The sequence below is a fragment of the Pogona vitticeps genome, chromosome 1 (genome assembly GCF_051106095.1).
Source record: "Pogona vitticeps strain Pit_001003342236 chromosome 1, PviZW2.1, whole genome shotgun sequence".
NCBI lineage: Eukaryota > Metazoa > Chordata > Lepidosauria > Squamata > Agamidae > Pogona > Pogona vitticeps.
The window spans coordinates 16,238,133-16,254,521 of record NC_135783.1 but is presented as its reverse complement, the minus strand read 5'-3'; the positions used below and the strand labels follow the sequence as shown (position 1 = coordinate 16,254,521).

At 42.5% G+C, this 16,389-nt stretch overlaps 1 protein-coding gene across 3 annotated transcripts in view; it reads left to right on the top strand.

Moving 5' to 3' along the window:
• FOXN2 (forkhead box N2) overlaps window positions 1-16,389 on the top strand; it is a 48,463-nt gene that overhangs the window by 18,508 nt on the left and 13,566 nt on the right. For all 3 annotated transcript variants that reach the window (XM_072987991.2, XM_020794758.3, XM_072987983.2), the window contains exons 2-3: window positions 2,902-3,455; window positions 10,522-10,646. In XM_072987991.2, coding sequence (XP_072844092.2) covers window positions 2,916-3,455; window positions 10,522-10,646 — 665 coding nt within the window. In that variant the 5' untranslated portion in view covers window positions 2,902-2,915. The remainder of the gene's footprint in view (window positions 1-2,901; window positions 3,456-10,521; window positions 10,647-16,389) is intronic.

Below are 16,389 nucleotides of genomic sequence, written 5' to 3'. Positions count from 1 at the left end.
TCGTTTAGTCATGTCCGACTTTTCGTGACCTCATGGACCAGAGCATGCCAGGCCCTCCTGTCTTCCACTGCCTCCCAGAGTTTGGTCAAATTCATGTTGGTCGCTTCGATGACACTGTCCAACCATCTCGACCTCTGTCGTCCCCTTCTCCTCCTGCCTTCACACTTTCCCAACATCAGGGTCTTTTCCAGGGAGTCAGATGTTCTTATGAGATGGCCAAAGTATTGGAGCTGCACAAATGGCCAATGTTCCCCCAGATATCGTTGGACAGCAACTCCTTTCGGAATTAGCACACACAAGGCTGAAAAATAATTATAATTTTAAAAAGGTGTGGAATTGCAATAAGAAAGATGTGGAGTTGCAGATCAGCAACATCTGGAGGGCCATACGTTGCCTGCTCACGATAGATCAAATCACGAGTCTGTTGCAAAACATGGACTTTTGGGACCACGGCTTCCAAAAACTGCCAGCCAAAAAAAGGACAATTTCCAAGTTTCAGACTGTTGCGGTTTGTCAGTACTGTGGTAAGGCAGTTGTCTCTCTTTTTATACATAGTCTTCCCCTCTTATTCTCTTAAACCGGTTCATCCAGGAGGTAACAGCAGGTTTTATCTGATAATAATTACAGGTTTAGCCGCCGCCTTCCTTCTCATAGCCTGCCCTCACTTACACTCTTATGTGTACACACGCCCTAAAAGCATTGCAGCATAATGCACTGTTGTATTACATGCCAAAGGTTTAAGTGCTGGTAATGAAGGCATCGTCCAGTTGTACGGCGGCTGATTGGAACAAGCCATGCTGAGCAAGCAGGAAGTCACGGAGGCCTGAGCACAACATTCTGTAGGGATGTGGCAAGTCCTTTGCGTTTGGTCGCCCGCTGTTATTCTGTGCACTTGCTAACTCGGGGAGAGAAGGATGTGGGTGTGTCTTCGTGTCAAAGCGCTAAATTTTGGGAAAATTCCTGCCAAACTGTAATATTGGATGGCGAACAATTTTCTGTGCAAACTTTCTCTACTGTGAAAATTGTAAATATCTAAAAAAATGCTTTGTTTCATAAAATTTATAACAGTCATCAGTCAATATATTACTACGCCAAAAGTGTAATTGCCTTTTTTCCCCCCCATCAGGTGACCGAAACTAGCAATTATGTGTTAAAATTAGGGGCGTTCAGATCTGTGTTTCTACAGCCTCCAGAATTGCTCATAACCATAATATCCATCAGTTCAATTCTGTCTTAAATTTAAAAGAAGGAAAATGAAATAATGAGCTATCTTGCAGGGAAACATTTGGTATTTAGGATATAAGCTTTGTAAACCACTGTGTGCTGTACTGTGTATCAGCTGCAGTTTAGGCAGCTATGAGGAAAACAGTGCCATTACTATAGAAACCTTGACTTGATTAGATGTCATAACTCTGCTTGACTCACGGAGATAGGCTGCACATTCCCACTGTGAAATGAAGACGCTTTTATACCCTCCACACAAACATGCACACACGATATAAAGTTGGCTGCTTTGTGGCTTACCAAATGTTTTTGATACAGAATTTAATTAAAGTAGTTGCAGGTGATAATAAAGTGGTCTCTCTTGTTTTTTAAAATTCTTCTTTGGCTATGATCTCCAGAGCTTTAACACATTTGCGGTAAAGTGTTTATAGTGTGTTTTTAATTTAGAGAAACTTGTATATCTTAGTGTTTATCTCCCTTTAGGGGAAGAAGGGATCTTTCAAAAGTGCACACAATAATTCAGTGTAGATAAGAAAAATCATCCTTGGCTGTGTTTGAACCATATGGAGCTTGACTAGCAGACTTACTTGTATATCAAGGCTGTTTTCAGTGCATTAATTGCATGGTGGTAACTCAGTGGCTAGTTATAATCTAGCTGTATATCTTGAACATAGGCTTAGGTAGCCGAGCTCAAGGCTGACCCAGCCAACCATCCTTCTGAGGTTGGCAAATTGAGTAACCAGCTTGCTGGGGGGAGTCATGCATGGCAATGTGTAGCTTGTACAACTGAATTGTTAGCCACCCAGAGAGTGCTTTAAACACTATGGGACTGTGTATAAACAGCACACGTTCGAAGGTTTCTTCTGTTTTAGGATCATAGTTACACAGTAGGTTTTATATTCTAACCCAGAGGTCTCCAAACTTTTCTCAAGGAGGGCCACATAATGTATTTTTGAGGGCCAAACGAATGTACACACCTGCGCATGCACACACACACAAAAGTCTAGGTGGGCTGGATGTGTCCCACGGGCCGTACTTTGGAGACCCCTGTCCTAACTCATAGACATAACCGGAGACAGGATAACTGGTAGAAAATGGGTAACACTGAGTGTTACCCATTAACTGTAAGTGAGCTTACAGTCTGTTTTAGTAATATATTCTGGATAGTTAGTTAATTGTTAATCCATTTTAAAAACTGAGTTTTTTCATCTCGGGACAGAACACATTAAAATGAATACAACGATCACATTTAAATATGGTTTGTATTGGATTGCCCACAAAATACATTAAATAAATATAGTATAGTTAACCAATTAGCATTGCATAATAGGAAAAATTACTCTGAATACACTTACAAAACAATATAAAAATCTGCCTATTGAGATTTTTGAGAAAGTACATCTCTAGATTTCACAAAAAGCAATGGCCAGATTTCTGAGGGTGAGACAAAGTATTATATTCTTTATGATTTTGTGTGTCTGTGTAATTCATAGTTTTAAAGCTAACTCAGTCATTGTATAGTTTGTGACTGAAGCAGGAAAAGTAATATTCCGCTGAAATTTTGGTGTCAGCCTTCCTTGTTCAATGAGCCCTTTTTGATGTCTTCGGGTAGGGTGGCTTTCTGTGGAAATCTCTCTCCATCTTCCTTCTTTTAAAATGGCTTTCTCTTGCTTCTAGAGTAAGAAGATTAAATGGGTCCAGTAACTGGAATGACTCCAGATAAGAAAGCGGAAACGCCCGGAGCCAAAAAGGCAGCAGGGCTACGGCATATCCAAAGAATGGGAAGCCTACCAGAGGAGGCTGTTGATGCAGCTCGCCCGAAGGCCACGGCCGTGGCTAACGAACTGGCGGACGACGAGCTCACGAACTTGAACTGGCTGCACGAAAGTACTAATCTCCTAACGAACTTCAGCCTTGGCAACGAGGGTCTTCCGGTGGTGAATCCTCTGTATGACATTGAAGGTGATCATGTGCCATCCTACCCTTCGTCTGGCTATTCCAGTTCGGAGAAGAAGTCCACCACATCCAAGCCCCCTTATTCCTTTAGCCTCCTGATCTACATGGCAATCGAACATTCTCCAAATAAAAGTTTGCCAGTGAAAGAAATTTACAGCTGGATCCTTGAACGCTTTCCCTATTTTGCCACAGTTCCTACTGGATGGAAGAACTCTGTCCGGCATAACCTCTCCCTCAACAAGTGTTTTCGAAAGGTGGAGAGAAGCCATGGCAAGGTGAGTGTTCAGTCGGAGTGGTTGGATTTAGGTTTTCTGAAACATATGAGTGCATATTATTCTAAGAAAATATTGTTTACTTTATATATTGTTCCCGGGGGGGGGGGAACCAAGCTTCTCTTGAACTAAGGGTTTAGTTCATTCAGAGCTTCGAAAAGATCCTTTTTTGGACTACAATTCCCCAAATCCTCAAGTCATAACTCATTGTGGAGGTTGTAGTCCCCCCTCAAGCAGGTTTCCCAAGTGGACATGAGTGCTCACACATCCCTTGTAGAATGCCTGCTTTGCTCTATGTAAACATGAACTTCCAGCTTTTCTGTACCTAAAAAGGACATCTTTCCCTTTCTTCACATGAGCTTAATTCAGAAACACCCTCTATGCATCCACGGAATATGTGTTGGCAGTAGTGGGGAGGTAGGTAACTCTTTGTGCCACCTTTAGTATTCACATTGGCTGTGCCCTCCCATATATAGGGACAAGTGGCCTCATTCTGCATCCAGCTTTTGGCACAGTGTTGCCTGTCCTGGTTGGCAGAGACTCTCTAGGAGTCTCTCCCTGGCTTGGAGATACAGGAGACTGACAGCTTTGTCACTGCATTGGTGTAAGCTCTGGGCAAGAAGTGTATGAACATGCAGCCAGAGGCTGATGAAATTGCTTTTTTTTAACTACCATCCATGCTTATGGAAGTTGTAGTGCAAAACGTGTTCACCTCTCTGGCACCTACTGAGTGTAGCCTTCAGGTGTGGTGGCCATAGGAGAAGGGAGCAGTTTTTCTGTGAGTTTTCTGGATCATTTCCTAGTGCCCTAAATAAGCACAATTTATTTAGCAGATTTTTTAAAAATGTTTGATCTTTATACTTACATTTGGACAGTAACCTATTGGGTTTCCATAAGATTAGGAAACCCCATCAGTGTAATAAGGCAGAGTCACGCCACTTGCACAGATGTGCTGCTGTGGAAGCGGAGGGCAGGTGTGTTTTTTTTCTTAGTCATCACATGGGCAAGAGCAATGCTTCTGCAAGCATTACCAAGCTGATACGACTTTCCACTCAAAGGAAACCAGTCTCCTAAACAGTCCATCGGTATTTGAACTGAAATATCTGATGAGAAAAAAAATGAATAACTATAAAGCACATTTAGGGCTGAGCTACATGGAGCAATCTGGTGTGGGCTAAATAGGGTCATATAAACTCACAAGGAAGTCTGGTATGGCATTTGGTGTGATCCTTACATCCATACAGCATCCACACTTCAAGCATCTTTATTTGTATCATCTCCTATGAAAACATCAAAAACAAAATTCCTCTCTTTGCCTCTTTCTCCTCTTCCTTCCGGGAGGAAGCTTTCAATTTTTTATTTTTTCCCCTAAGAGGTATAGTGCATCAGCACTGTCCTAACAGACTTAAAAAAAAACTTTTTGCTTTGTCCTTCTGCCCTTCCATGGTGCTTCCGCATCCCACTGATGGTATACTGGATGAGAACCACAGTTGTAGACACTTGGAGCTCTGAGTCATATTTGTGGAGCACTACATGTTCTAAAAAAGAATCTAAATTCAGGGCAATCAGAGATGGCATCAAAGAGTTTGCTGATGTCATTCTTATAGATTGTTTTTTCTTAGTAGTGAAGGATAGAGAAGCCACCTTAATTACTCTCTATCAAATTAACGTGCTTTCAGTTCTAACTAGGAGCTATTTCTGTCTCTTTCTGTTGGGGAATACAGTTCCATCATGACTAATAGAACTTTGAATTCATTCCTTCTCTCCCAACTTTGATGATTCAACAACTTATGAAACATCCTTTTAAGTTATCTTGAAAGGTGGTGGACTCTGACTGAAGGTTTTTAAATGACAGTTGGATAGCCACTGGTCTGTGATGCTTTAATTGTGGATTGCCTAATATAGTGGGTGATTGGACTATATGGTCTTTAGAATCCCTTCCTGGCCTACAGTTTTGTGATTCCTTGCCTCCTGAATGTCCCAAGTACTCAGGTTCACTGAATAATCACTGTTTCTAAAACTATGTTACTCTAATATAATACAGTGGCTGACTGGATAGCTCCCTGATTTGAGTAGCTGGCTGCAGAGCCAGAAGTTGGAAGTTGGATTCCCCAGTGCACTTCCAGGGAGAAGAGCTGGCCTGTGTAGTTTGGGGCAAGTTTTGTAGTCACGGGGCACCCTCAGAAGGAGGGAATGCTAAACCACTTCTGTCTGTTCCCTGCCTAGAAAAGCCTGGAAAGGGTCTCCATTAGTCACAATTGACTTGACAGTGTGTAAGTAATTAATTTATTAATAACCAAGGAAGGACACAGTAGTTTCTTTCCTCCCTCGCTTCACTCTTCATTTGATGACTCATAACGAATTATACAGGGATGCCAAATATCCTTGCAGAAAGCTCCTACCTGGGTACTTGCCTGTTCCTGCCATTTCTTTCCTCACATACGCGTTGAGGAGGCTCAGGTTTTGCCAGCTTTGGCGCGTACACCTTGCCGCGTTTACACACTTCTGGGAGGGTTGCGGTTCCCTCGGAACAGCTGGAAACGGCACATGGCGTCAGCTCTGCTGAAGAAACCGGTTATTTGAAAGCTGTGCCTTTTCACAGGGATGGCCTGGTGTGTAAAGTGTGGGTTCAGCTAGCAGCCTGGTTCGAGTTGCCATGGCAGCAATTTCCCTCTTGCTTCGCTGGCTTGTGAGCTGCTGGTTGCGCGAGGCAGAGGCGAGGGCTGTATTGCGGCGGATCCAGTGGCATTTACTGCTTGCTGGGGAGGGTGTGGAGATGATGGTGATGATGAGGGACCCCCCCCTCCTTTCTCTGCCTTTTAATCCTAAAGGCATAAGGACATATAGAAGCGTATGTGTGGATTAGACCTAAGCTCAAAAATTACCAGAGGATTCATAGCTGCTTTCTTAGTTGTTCCTGTGCCCACCCCTTACCCCCCCTTAAAAAAAACTGGTTTAGCAGCAACGAGAGAGGAAGTGCTTATGCAATAGAAATAGGATCTATGGGCTGGTCAAATCTGCTGAGATACAAAACATGGCGTTGTTTTGCAGTGAGAGAGAGTATTGCTGTGTAGAGGAGAGAGAGAGTGCGCTTTTCCACCTGAGGGCTGGGCTTCAGCCGAAACTGCAGCCGGTTTTCAGGTCGATGTAATAGTGAACAGTGCATGGGCATATGCGCATTCACAGAGACGTAAAGGTACTGTATCTTCAAGATCAGATGGTTGACCTGTTCTTATCATTGCTGTTTTATTGCCTCTGCTGTACGCTTTTTAATAATTTGATGGATCGATTCACCACTTCTCAGCCTAGGAGCCCCCCCCCCCCGGTGCAAGGCACAAAAACATTCACCTGTTTCCCACCCCGTTCTCTTGCCCCTTCAAAGAGTCTGACTTCTCCAAAGAGGAGAGTAATGGCAAAACACTGAGAGATTCAAATTTGGCACCTTTTCCTTGTGGCATCATCAGAACACTTATTGAAGATCATGATGGGGAGCACAAAGCCTCCAGCGTGCTAGTGGACTACAAATGACATCTCCTGCCACTGGCTATACTGGGCAAGGCTGATAGGAGTTGTAGTCTAGCGATAACTGGAGCATTGGATTTGCCCCACACGTGATTAAAAAGAAAAGAGAGAGAGAATGTGATGGAAACAGTATTTTATTAAATGGACTCTTGTTTACTGAAAGGGAGATTCTGCAAGGCAGAGCTTAGAGAAAAAAAAATTTTTTTTAGTTTGTAGTTCCCAGACGTTCCCAGCTGGAATGGCCTCTGCAAGAAGTGACAGCTATCTTCATCATTTTGTTATTTTTTTTTATAACAAACATCCGGCAAACTCACTTTTTAAAATCTGTTTTTATTATCTTCATTGTACAGTGTAAGGGTGCTAGCAGTGAATCATGAGCTCCCAGACAGTGTTTGTTTATTTCTACAGTCAATTTTACTGTATTTAGATAATTTATTGGAGCGCCTGTCTTTGTTGTTCCAAAGGCTCTTGGTAACGACTAGTGTTTGGAAATTAACTCTTCATGTTTAACATTCCTTCACTCTATTACAAATCGGTCCATTTGGGCAGTGGGTAAATCAGGCCTTCCTTTTCTAACATGGCGCCCTTCAGAGGCTTGGGAATTACAAGTCTTGTATTGCCTGACCTGCCCATGCTTGGCTAGGGCTAGTGGGAGTTGTAGCTGAAGACATCTGGAGGGCATAAGGTTGGGAAAGTAGACAGATGGAGTGTCTGTGTTACCACAGCTTGGAAAAATTAATTCCCCTTCCCCCGAATGGTAGTTCCCACAGTAGCCCATCCAGAATGACTAGTTGCCATCTAAATGGGATTTTTTCCCCAAACTCTGCATGTTACATTTGAGAAAATTAAAAAAAAAACACCTCACACATGTTTTTCTTGACCTTATAAATGTATTACTGCAATATGTGGAGGCATTCAAGAGGAAATTAGATAACCATCTGTCAGATCTGCTTTGATTCGGACCTCTGTATTGAGCAGGGCATTGAAATCTGTTGCCCTATAGGCCCCTTCCAACTCAGTTATTCTGTGTTTCTATATATTCTAGATACGTTTTCTTGTGGCTAAAACATGGCTACCTCTTCCTTTGATATGTCAGCAATTGACTGTGGGGCATTCTTCAGATAAATCACATGCTTTCTGACTAAAGTGTAGCCCTCTTGTCATCTTACTGATACTGTATTCCTAATTTGTATTTGGAGTTCACAGATTTATCCCTTGGGTACTGCTGTTTAAGGGAGTTAAATATCATTTAAAGGAATGAGCTTTCATGGACAAGTCCACTTCTTCAGACATGAGAGTGGGGTGCTAGGCTAATGTCTATGCCTAGTTTTTGAAAAAGCTGTGATTGCTTTTATTGAAGTGGCTGTGCATTAGGTACCCTAATGCACAGTTTAAAAAAAAAAAGATGGAATGTGAATTTGAAGTGAGGGAGAATGATTTCAGATGCAGCCATTTGCTGTAGACGTGGGTCAGAGCCCTGTAAGGGCAATAGCACAGCAGCTGTCTCCCTCCCATGGGCTGTCCATCCACGCATGCAGAGGAGTGCCTGTCATGACAGAGGGAAGAAATGATCGCACAGTTGCCCATCTGCAATTCCAATTCTGGCTTACTGAAGAATGAATAAGAATTTTATGAAGAAGTACAGCATTTATTGGGGTTTGATCATGGATGACAATTTTTATTATAAATTGAAATGAACAGTTGTTTTCATGTTTATGATCTTCAGCAGTGTTTTTGGTGTGTTGTAATATCTCTGCAGATAAGGCAAGTTGCATGAAAAATTTACTTTTTTTGGATGGTGACTCCTAGAATCAATCCTTTGGTTGGCATGGTCACCAAAAAGTGTTGTAGTCCAAAAAGATAAATTTCACAAGGTCTGGTTTATTCTTCACACACTACTAATTTTTCACCCCACATCATGGGTAAGAGGAGAGTGAGGCAGGTCTGATTTGCAGCCAAATACTTATTTCCCAAAGATCTGCATAAAGCTATTTTTTATATTTAAAGATGACTGTATGCACACTGCTGAAAAGCACTGTGTAAAAAATTATGTGAGGGGTCTTGTGGCTTCTAAACTTTACACTGGCTTATAAGTGTATAACAGGAGAGTGTAAATGGAGTGTATACAGTTATATCAGCTTCTCGGCCTTTTGGCTAAGAGCAAATGTAGTTATATCATCTTGATACCCCTTTAGTTGTCTCAGCCACATTCTGCTGAGTCTTGGAATTTGTATTTCTGTGAGATGCTAAAATCTGTTGAATGCACAGCACTAGAGCTCTCTAGCAGATGATTTTAAGGGTGTGTCTAGACAGGGATTAGTCCTGTAATTTGGTTTAGTGTGGAGATGGAATGGTTCAATCCTTTTCCTGGCAACCACATTAATATATGTGTCATTGCAAACCAGCATGCTCCTGACTGATGCCTACTTTTTGGATCCCTGTCAAAGGATATTCCTTTTTTGGTGTGGGTAGGATTGCTCTTTTTTGGTCAGTTATGATGCATGTGATTGCTGGGATTGAACCAAATTTAGGGGCTTAAGCTGTCTCTTTGCTTAAGCTACTGGACGATTTTGAGAAATAGAAAGCTTCCTTCCTGCTCTCCTGTGGAACGGAAGGGAAAGGAAGTTTTCCTTTTTTAAAAAAAATTGTTGCTAACACATCAATGTTTTTAAAAGGACTTATTTCAAAGTATTGTTGATGGACGCTGTCAGCAACAGTCAAAAAGTAATAGAAAGCTCCATCTCTCTTCCCTTCTGTGGGACAGCGGGAAGGAAAAGCTTTCCATTTCTCAAGTGATTTAGGCAAAGTATGGAGGGAGATTTTTTTTAATTTTTGTTGTGTTTTCTCCCTTTAAAAGGAAAGAAGATTGATCTAGATTGTGCTAAACAGGGTCGCTTTGTTTAGCATGATTAGACTGATCTAGGTTGGAATGGGTGGGCCATCTGGTTACACCAAACTACAGACCTGAGGATGCCGTAGAGTTGAGTTGCGACAGTGACAGTGGTATCAAACCGCTATAAATGTGTAGTGTAGAGACACATGAGTATGCAGCTGCCATTGCCTCTGATTGTACCCCATGCTAGCATAAGTAGACTGGATACTTGTCCCAATGCCCCACCCCCTGGCCAGCAGCTTCTTGGTGGAGGAGGACTTTATGGAACTGCAGAGGGAGAGGAGGAGGAAGGGGATTTCCTTGCATGAGCATCTGTTCTACATGTGCTGGATGCAGCTATTGTTGTATAAATATGTGGAATGGTGGAAAGACGAGAAATCTTTGAAATGGAAACAAAGGCCATCTCCATGTAGTGGGTCTCAGCATCTTCCACCTTCACGCATCCACTGAAGTTCACTCAACCTTCCATCCTTCTGAGGTTATTAAATTGAGTACCCAACTCAGTACGTAGCCTGCGTAAGTAAATTGTAAATGGCCCCGCCAGTGCTTTAAGCACTATGGGGTGGTATATAAACAGCACACTTTGCTTTTGAAAACAAAACTAGAGAATTCTGTTTGTAACAAGCACTGGTGGTTTGTTTTGGGTTTTTTTAGGTGAATGGAAAAGGTTCTTTGTGGTGTGTGGATCCCGAATATAAACCAAACCTTATACAGGCACTGAAGAAGCAGCCGTTTCCCTCTGCGTTTGCATTTTATACGCCACCAGCATCACCACTGAGGTAGGAGAATTCAGTAAAAATTATTATTATATAATGCACTACGGTGGGTAGGGCCAGGGTAGAATACACCAAGGATGTCATAATTTCCAAAAATAGGGTGAGAGAAAGGTTACATTCTGGACTGGTTTAGCATACAGCAGAAAGGTCTTTTTAATGGTGGGAGAACTCATAGCTGTGAGGCAGAGCACACGCAAGAGTCTGAGGTTACAAACAGACAGACGTTTCTCCAGTAGTCTGGTCCACTTTTCTGTTTCTGTAGACCACACAATGTGTGTGCCATTGTGAACCAGCCTGCCTTGATCAATGCCTGTCTGCACTTTTTTGGGTCCCTGGTGCAGGTAGGATTGCTCCATTTTGGTTCAGTTCCCAATTAACGTTCTCTTTAGTTTTCTGGCTGTCTCTTTGCTGAAACTGCTTAACAATCTAGAAAAATGGAAAGCTTCCTTTCTGCTCACTTTTGGAGAGCAAAGGAAAGGAAGTTTTTCATTTCTTTTTAACTGTTGCTGACGTATCAGTGATGCTTTGAAAGTTTTTATTTTAAGCCCTGTTGAAGCATCACTGGTGCACTAGGTCAGTTATCAACAGTTAAAATAAATTGAAAACTTTGTCTCCCTTCCCCCTCTGAAGATAAATGGAAAGGAAGCTTTCCATTTCTCAATATCCATGAGAACTGGAAAGCTTCACCAAAGGGACAGCCAGACAGCTGCTGAACAATCTTGAGAAATTGGAAGCTTCCTTTCTCAAAGGTCTGTCTTGATCATGCTAAACAAGGTCAGTTGACGAGTGTTGTGGATCCTTCTGTGTGTGGAATGTCATCCGAAATGATATACTGCACCTTGAAGGAATTCTGTTTAGCACGATCGAGACCGATCCAGACCAGCATAATCTGACTATCTGGTTGCACCCTCAGTTTACTTCCTAATAGCTCCTGTAGCAGGTCTGGGAAAGCTGTTCTCCCTACCCTGTTTTATACAGAACCCAGAGAGACATTGCCAAGCAAGCTCCTGGCTAAAGGGGCCAATGAGTAGATGGAGCAATGATTTGGTGTTTTTAAGAAGTTATTATTTTGGGTTGCCGCTCTCAGAATCTCCCAGCCCCTGTGGCCGTTGGCTATGCTGACTGAGAGTTGTAGTTAATGTAGCTTTGTGCAAGTGTATTCTGGTTTTTATCCCATTTGAATGTATAAAGACATCTTTTTTAAAAAAAAAGGATGCTTGATTTACCAGGAAGAGCATTCAGATAAAGGGGAAATTGATACTGGTCTGGTTTTTAAGTGGGAAACCAAGAAATCTGGATGGTGCGTGCAGGGGGAATTCTTGATGAGGAATCACAGCATGGCAAGACTTGGAAAATGATTGGAAAACAGAAATTTTGCAAGTACTCAGCAAATTACTATGGTGCAATGCATGAAGGAGAGTTCTAGAAGTGAATCTCATAGCAAAAATATCCATTTTTGCTTTATGCAGCTCAGCTCTATTAAAGCATCAGATGTGCATTAAGAATGGACATAACTCAGGCTCTGCATTTAAAAAGAAACTCCTTAACTGACCAAAGATTGAACGCATTGGCAAAACATCAAGACTCAGATAGGTTTTCAATCAGTCAATCAATCAATCAATCATCAATCAGGAGTCTAAGAAAACAAACTATGTCTAGGCCTACAAATAATTGAAAACCAGACAAACAACATATTTCCAGAAGCACTACATGCATAATAGCTTTTGTGAGGGGCAAAGATACAAATATCCATTGGCTTGGAAGTTTTGGTCCCCTCTTTCTCTCCTTCTTAGCTTTAAGAAAACTGCTTTTACAACTCCAAACTCCTCCCAAGCTTTGGAAATCCGTGTGTGGGTGGAGAACTGTGTTTGTTGCCCATTTCATAATTTTAGAGAGATTTCCTATTCCTACCTTTCATGAAATCTTATCCTGCTATTTCATAAGAAGAATTTTAAAATAATGCATGTAGTAACATATAATTAAAAAGCAGCAGATAAGAGAAAAAGAGGAAGATTTGTGTGATAACTGATGTCATCAGCAGGTCAAAAATAGGTTTAAACGCCAGGTGTTGTTTTAAATTGTAGAAGAATAGATTCAAAGATCCTTAACAGCAGTAGTTCTCAACCTCTGTGAGACACCAAGTCTGGGTAAAATTCAGAGTTTGCATAATTAGTACTGATTCACTCTCTCTCAACCTCCAAATCCTCCTGAAAGCGGGACAGGATATCTCATACCTCCGAACTGTTGCAGAGTGTTGAATTTTGGTTAAATTCCTCTAGCTGTGTAGAAGGAAGTGCCATAGCAGAATAGCTTCAAGTTCTCCAAAGTCATCCACCCCTTTTCTCATTAACTGGCACTTACTGTCTCAATAACTCACTCTGAGACACTAATAATAGAAAGAATGAAAAATGTTTCATTTACTTACAGATCAACAGCAAACTGGCAAACATGACTGCTCAGCAACAGACTTCAACAGATTCTAGAGAGGAAAAAAAGGAACATTCAGCAGAGAGGCGGGGCTCTCTTTGAATCAGAGGCAGGAGGGAACAGTTGGTTAGTGCTGGATAAATTGACAGTCACTACAGGCCAGAAAGGTCCCTCCCAGGCAAACCTACTAAAGGCAGCATGCAGGATTATAAGAACTCCAACACAACCACCATTTTGCCTGTTCACCAGCTTAATTATGGATGCTAAATGTGCCCAATTGATGCTACTGGTGGTCTACTAGGAATCTGATTGGGGACTAGTTATTTAGCAACTATTTGCTTCTTCAAGTTGCACTATTGCAGTGAAGTAGGCGCAAGTACTCTTTTGGGTTCTGGCCAGTCGTAGAATGTTACATGTAAATATCCATCTTGGAGAATGTAGGTTTTGTCATATGGTGGGACTCAGATTTTTTGATAGAGTAGTTGCTGGGATGTATGTAAGACACCATAAGCTGAGAACTGTTGTTTTGCAGTATGAAGGGTCACCCAGTGGCCCTTGGCCTGATTTCAGAAGCCATCTGTAGGCAAAAAGAAAGTCAAAGTGTTGAGTTCCACCAAAGGCCAGCTGGGCCCACAAATACTGTTGTCTGGGTGGTGAGGCTGTTTGAAGCAGCCGAAAGTACTGAAACTTTCTCCCTGAGGTAGATTTTGTTCACGGCTGCAGGAAGGACACTTGGCTTCCAGCCCCCCCATTCCCAAAATAGACTGGAATGTAGCAGAAATTCCTGCCAGAAGGGCTCTCATTAACAGATGCTCATTACAGAGTTCTGCTCAAATCTCTTTGTGGAAAGTCATTTGAGGTGGCCTAAAAGGATGCAGTGGGTTTTTCTTTTTCTTTTTTTTCTTTGAATGAAATTCTTTTAAAAGTCTTTTAAATATTTAGTGGTGTTTAGCTTTAGAAGGTTTTGTACATCTTTGAGCAGGGTTTTTTGGGGGCTTGTGCAGGGAGGTTGGATTGGAGTATGGTGCCCAGCCAGATCGGGGATTGAAACTGGGAGAAGATGGGAGGTAGATTCAGATGTTCCCTTCCAGGTGTAATCAACACACTTGCAGAGGTTCAAACAAATGAAAATAAATAAATAAATACAAGTCCCATTAGTCGTGCTTGCATGTAGACTGTAAACACAAGCAGGAACCTCTCCTCACTCTTCACCTTTGTTTGCTTGTTTATATACCGCCTAATTTGTGCAAAACACTACACTGGGCAGTTGACATTATTATACAAGACCAAAAGCGCTTCCCTTCCCAAAAAAATCGCATAAATGAATGAAAGAAAGAAAAACCTCAAGAAAAACCACACACATTCATGCCCAGCTGGTATCGTGCTCACAATTTCTGCAGGGGGAGAATCTCTTTTAAATTTTCCTCAGAAGGGTCTTAAACCATTTCTTGAAGGCTAGGAGGGAGAGAGCCTGACGGATCTCCACAGGGAGACTTTTCCAAATATGTGGGGCCACTACCAAGAAGGCTGAGCTCCTCATGGAGACCTTCTTCTCCTCTGGAGTAGCCACCCATAGGAGACCGCCCTGCATAGAATGGGTGAAGCGAGCCGATGTTCTCTGGGGAGGCAATCCAACACATGGAGAAAGCGATGATGGCTGAAGAGAAGGGCTAAGTGCTCCTCTGTCAAGTGTGCTGATTACAGTGTGGGAAGCAATGGCTGGAGAGAAAGGCCAAGAGAAATTCTGGGTCCAAGGAAAGGGATAGGAAGCTAAGAGCAGAGAGCCATCCTGCACTTGCTCATTAGCAGAGTTTATAGTCCTCTAGATCAGTGGTTCTTAACGTGGGCGATAATGCCCCCCAGGGGGCGATTTCATTTTTCAGGGGGGCGATAGAATTAAAAGGGGCGGTGTGGGGGCGCTGGAGCAGAAGGGGGGCGGTAGGGGGCCCCTGGAGCAAGCCAAACCTGTTAAGATGGCTGCAGCCTTTTTACAGTGTGCATGAATATATATTTTCCTCCAATCTTAATTTAGTTTCAGAGTTTTTGTCTTGAAATTTTTAGTTCCTGCATTGTGGTTTGTTTTTATGCCCTTTTTATATTTCTTTTTGCGTCTTAAAAATCGCTTGCAACTAAATCATTAAATGTTTTTGGGGCATTTCATTTTCTTAGAATTGAATTTTGTTTTCAGGGGTCATTGGATTTAAGTATCATAAACAAACAAACAAATAAATAAATAAATAAATGAGATATCATCACCGCGAGGAGGGGGGCGGTGATAACTTACTCAATGGCTCAAGGGGGCGTTTCTTTCAAAAAGGTTAAAAACCACTGCTCTAGACTATGAAGACCTGGAGTTAAAAACTGTGGACAGAGGAAAGTACCTCATGCCAGGTCAGATTATTGTCCGAAGAGTCCCATGTTTGCGCAGATATGCAGTAGTTCTGCCCTTCCAGAAGTTGTTTGCCTGCAAGTGCCATAATCCTGCATCGTTACCTGTGCCAGGTAGGGCTGATGGGAAGTATAAACCGAAGACATCAGGAGAGGTGCAGTTGCCGGTTCTTCCCGTTGCCTGATGTGTGGCCTTGTTTTTCACTGGAGATGCCAAGCCTTTATCTTGAGACTGGTGATCTCTGGCCATGACCTTCTGAAATAACAATGGAGACTGGGTCCCTTTCATACCGCAGTGCTCAAAGAAAGCTGCACGCTTGCTCCAATCAGTGAGCCAGGGTGATAATTTTCAGGCATATTTTGTTCTTTCAAAGTTGAGAGGTATGCTGTTTTGTTTTGTTTTGTTTTATTTTCTGTTTAGAGTGAGAGAAGTGCTTTGACAGAGGCTACCAGGGCGGTAGCTGCCTCATGCCTGTTGCTGGCCCTTTCCCCTCTCTCAGAGGACAGAGTTGTGTATTGCACAAGCCTGTCATGCACTACCTAAAATGCCCTGCTGCCTTCTAGAGTGAGGGGGGACTTTGTCCCACTGCCTGCCTTGAAATAAGAGCCATCAGCCACTCCCGTCAGCCTTTGGTCATGAAATGGAGGGATGCACCATCTTGTCTTTTGTCTCAGGCAACCAAATGTTTTGGAGTAGCCCTGTTAGGTACACATCTGGAAACACACACGCCTCTCTCTCTCTCTCTCTCTCTCTCTGTGAACAGGGCTCTGTCTGCAATGAACAGAGTTTGGAAATCAACTCTCAGTTTAGGATCTTTCAGGGTGGTTCCCGGCCCAGAGCCTGCCATTTTGGAGTAATGGCAGAGGTGGGGAAAAAATACGTTAGAGCACATGAGCTTCATTTTGGTTATCAAAGACTGTAAACCCTGCG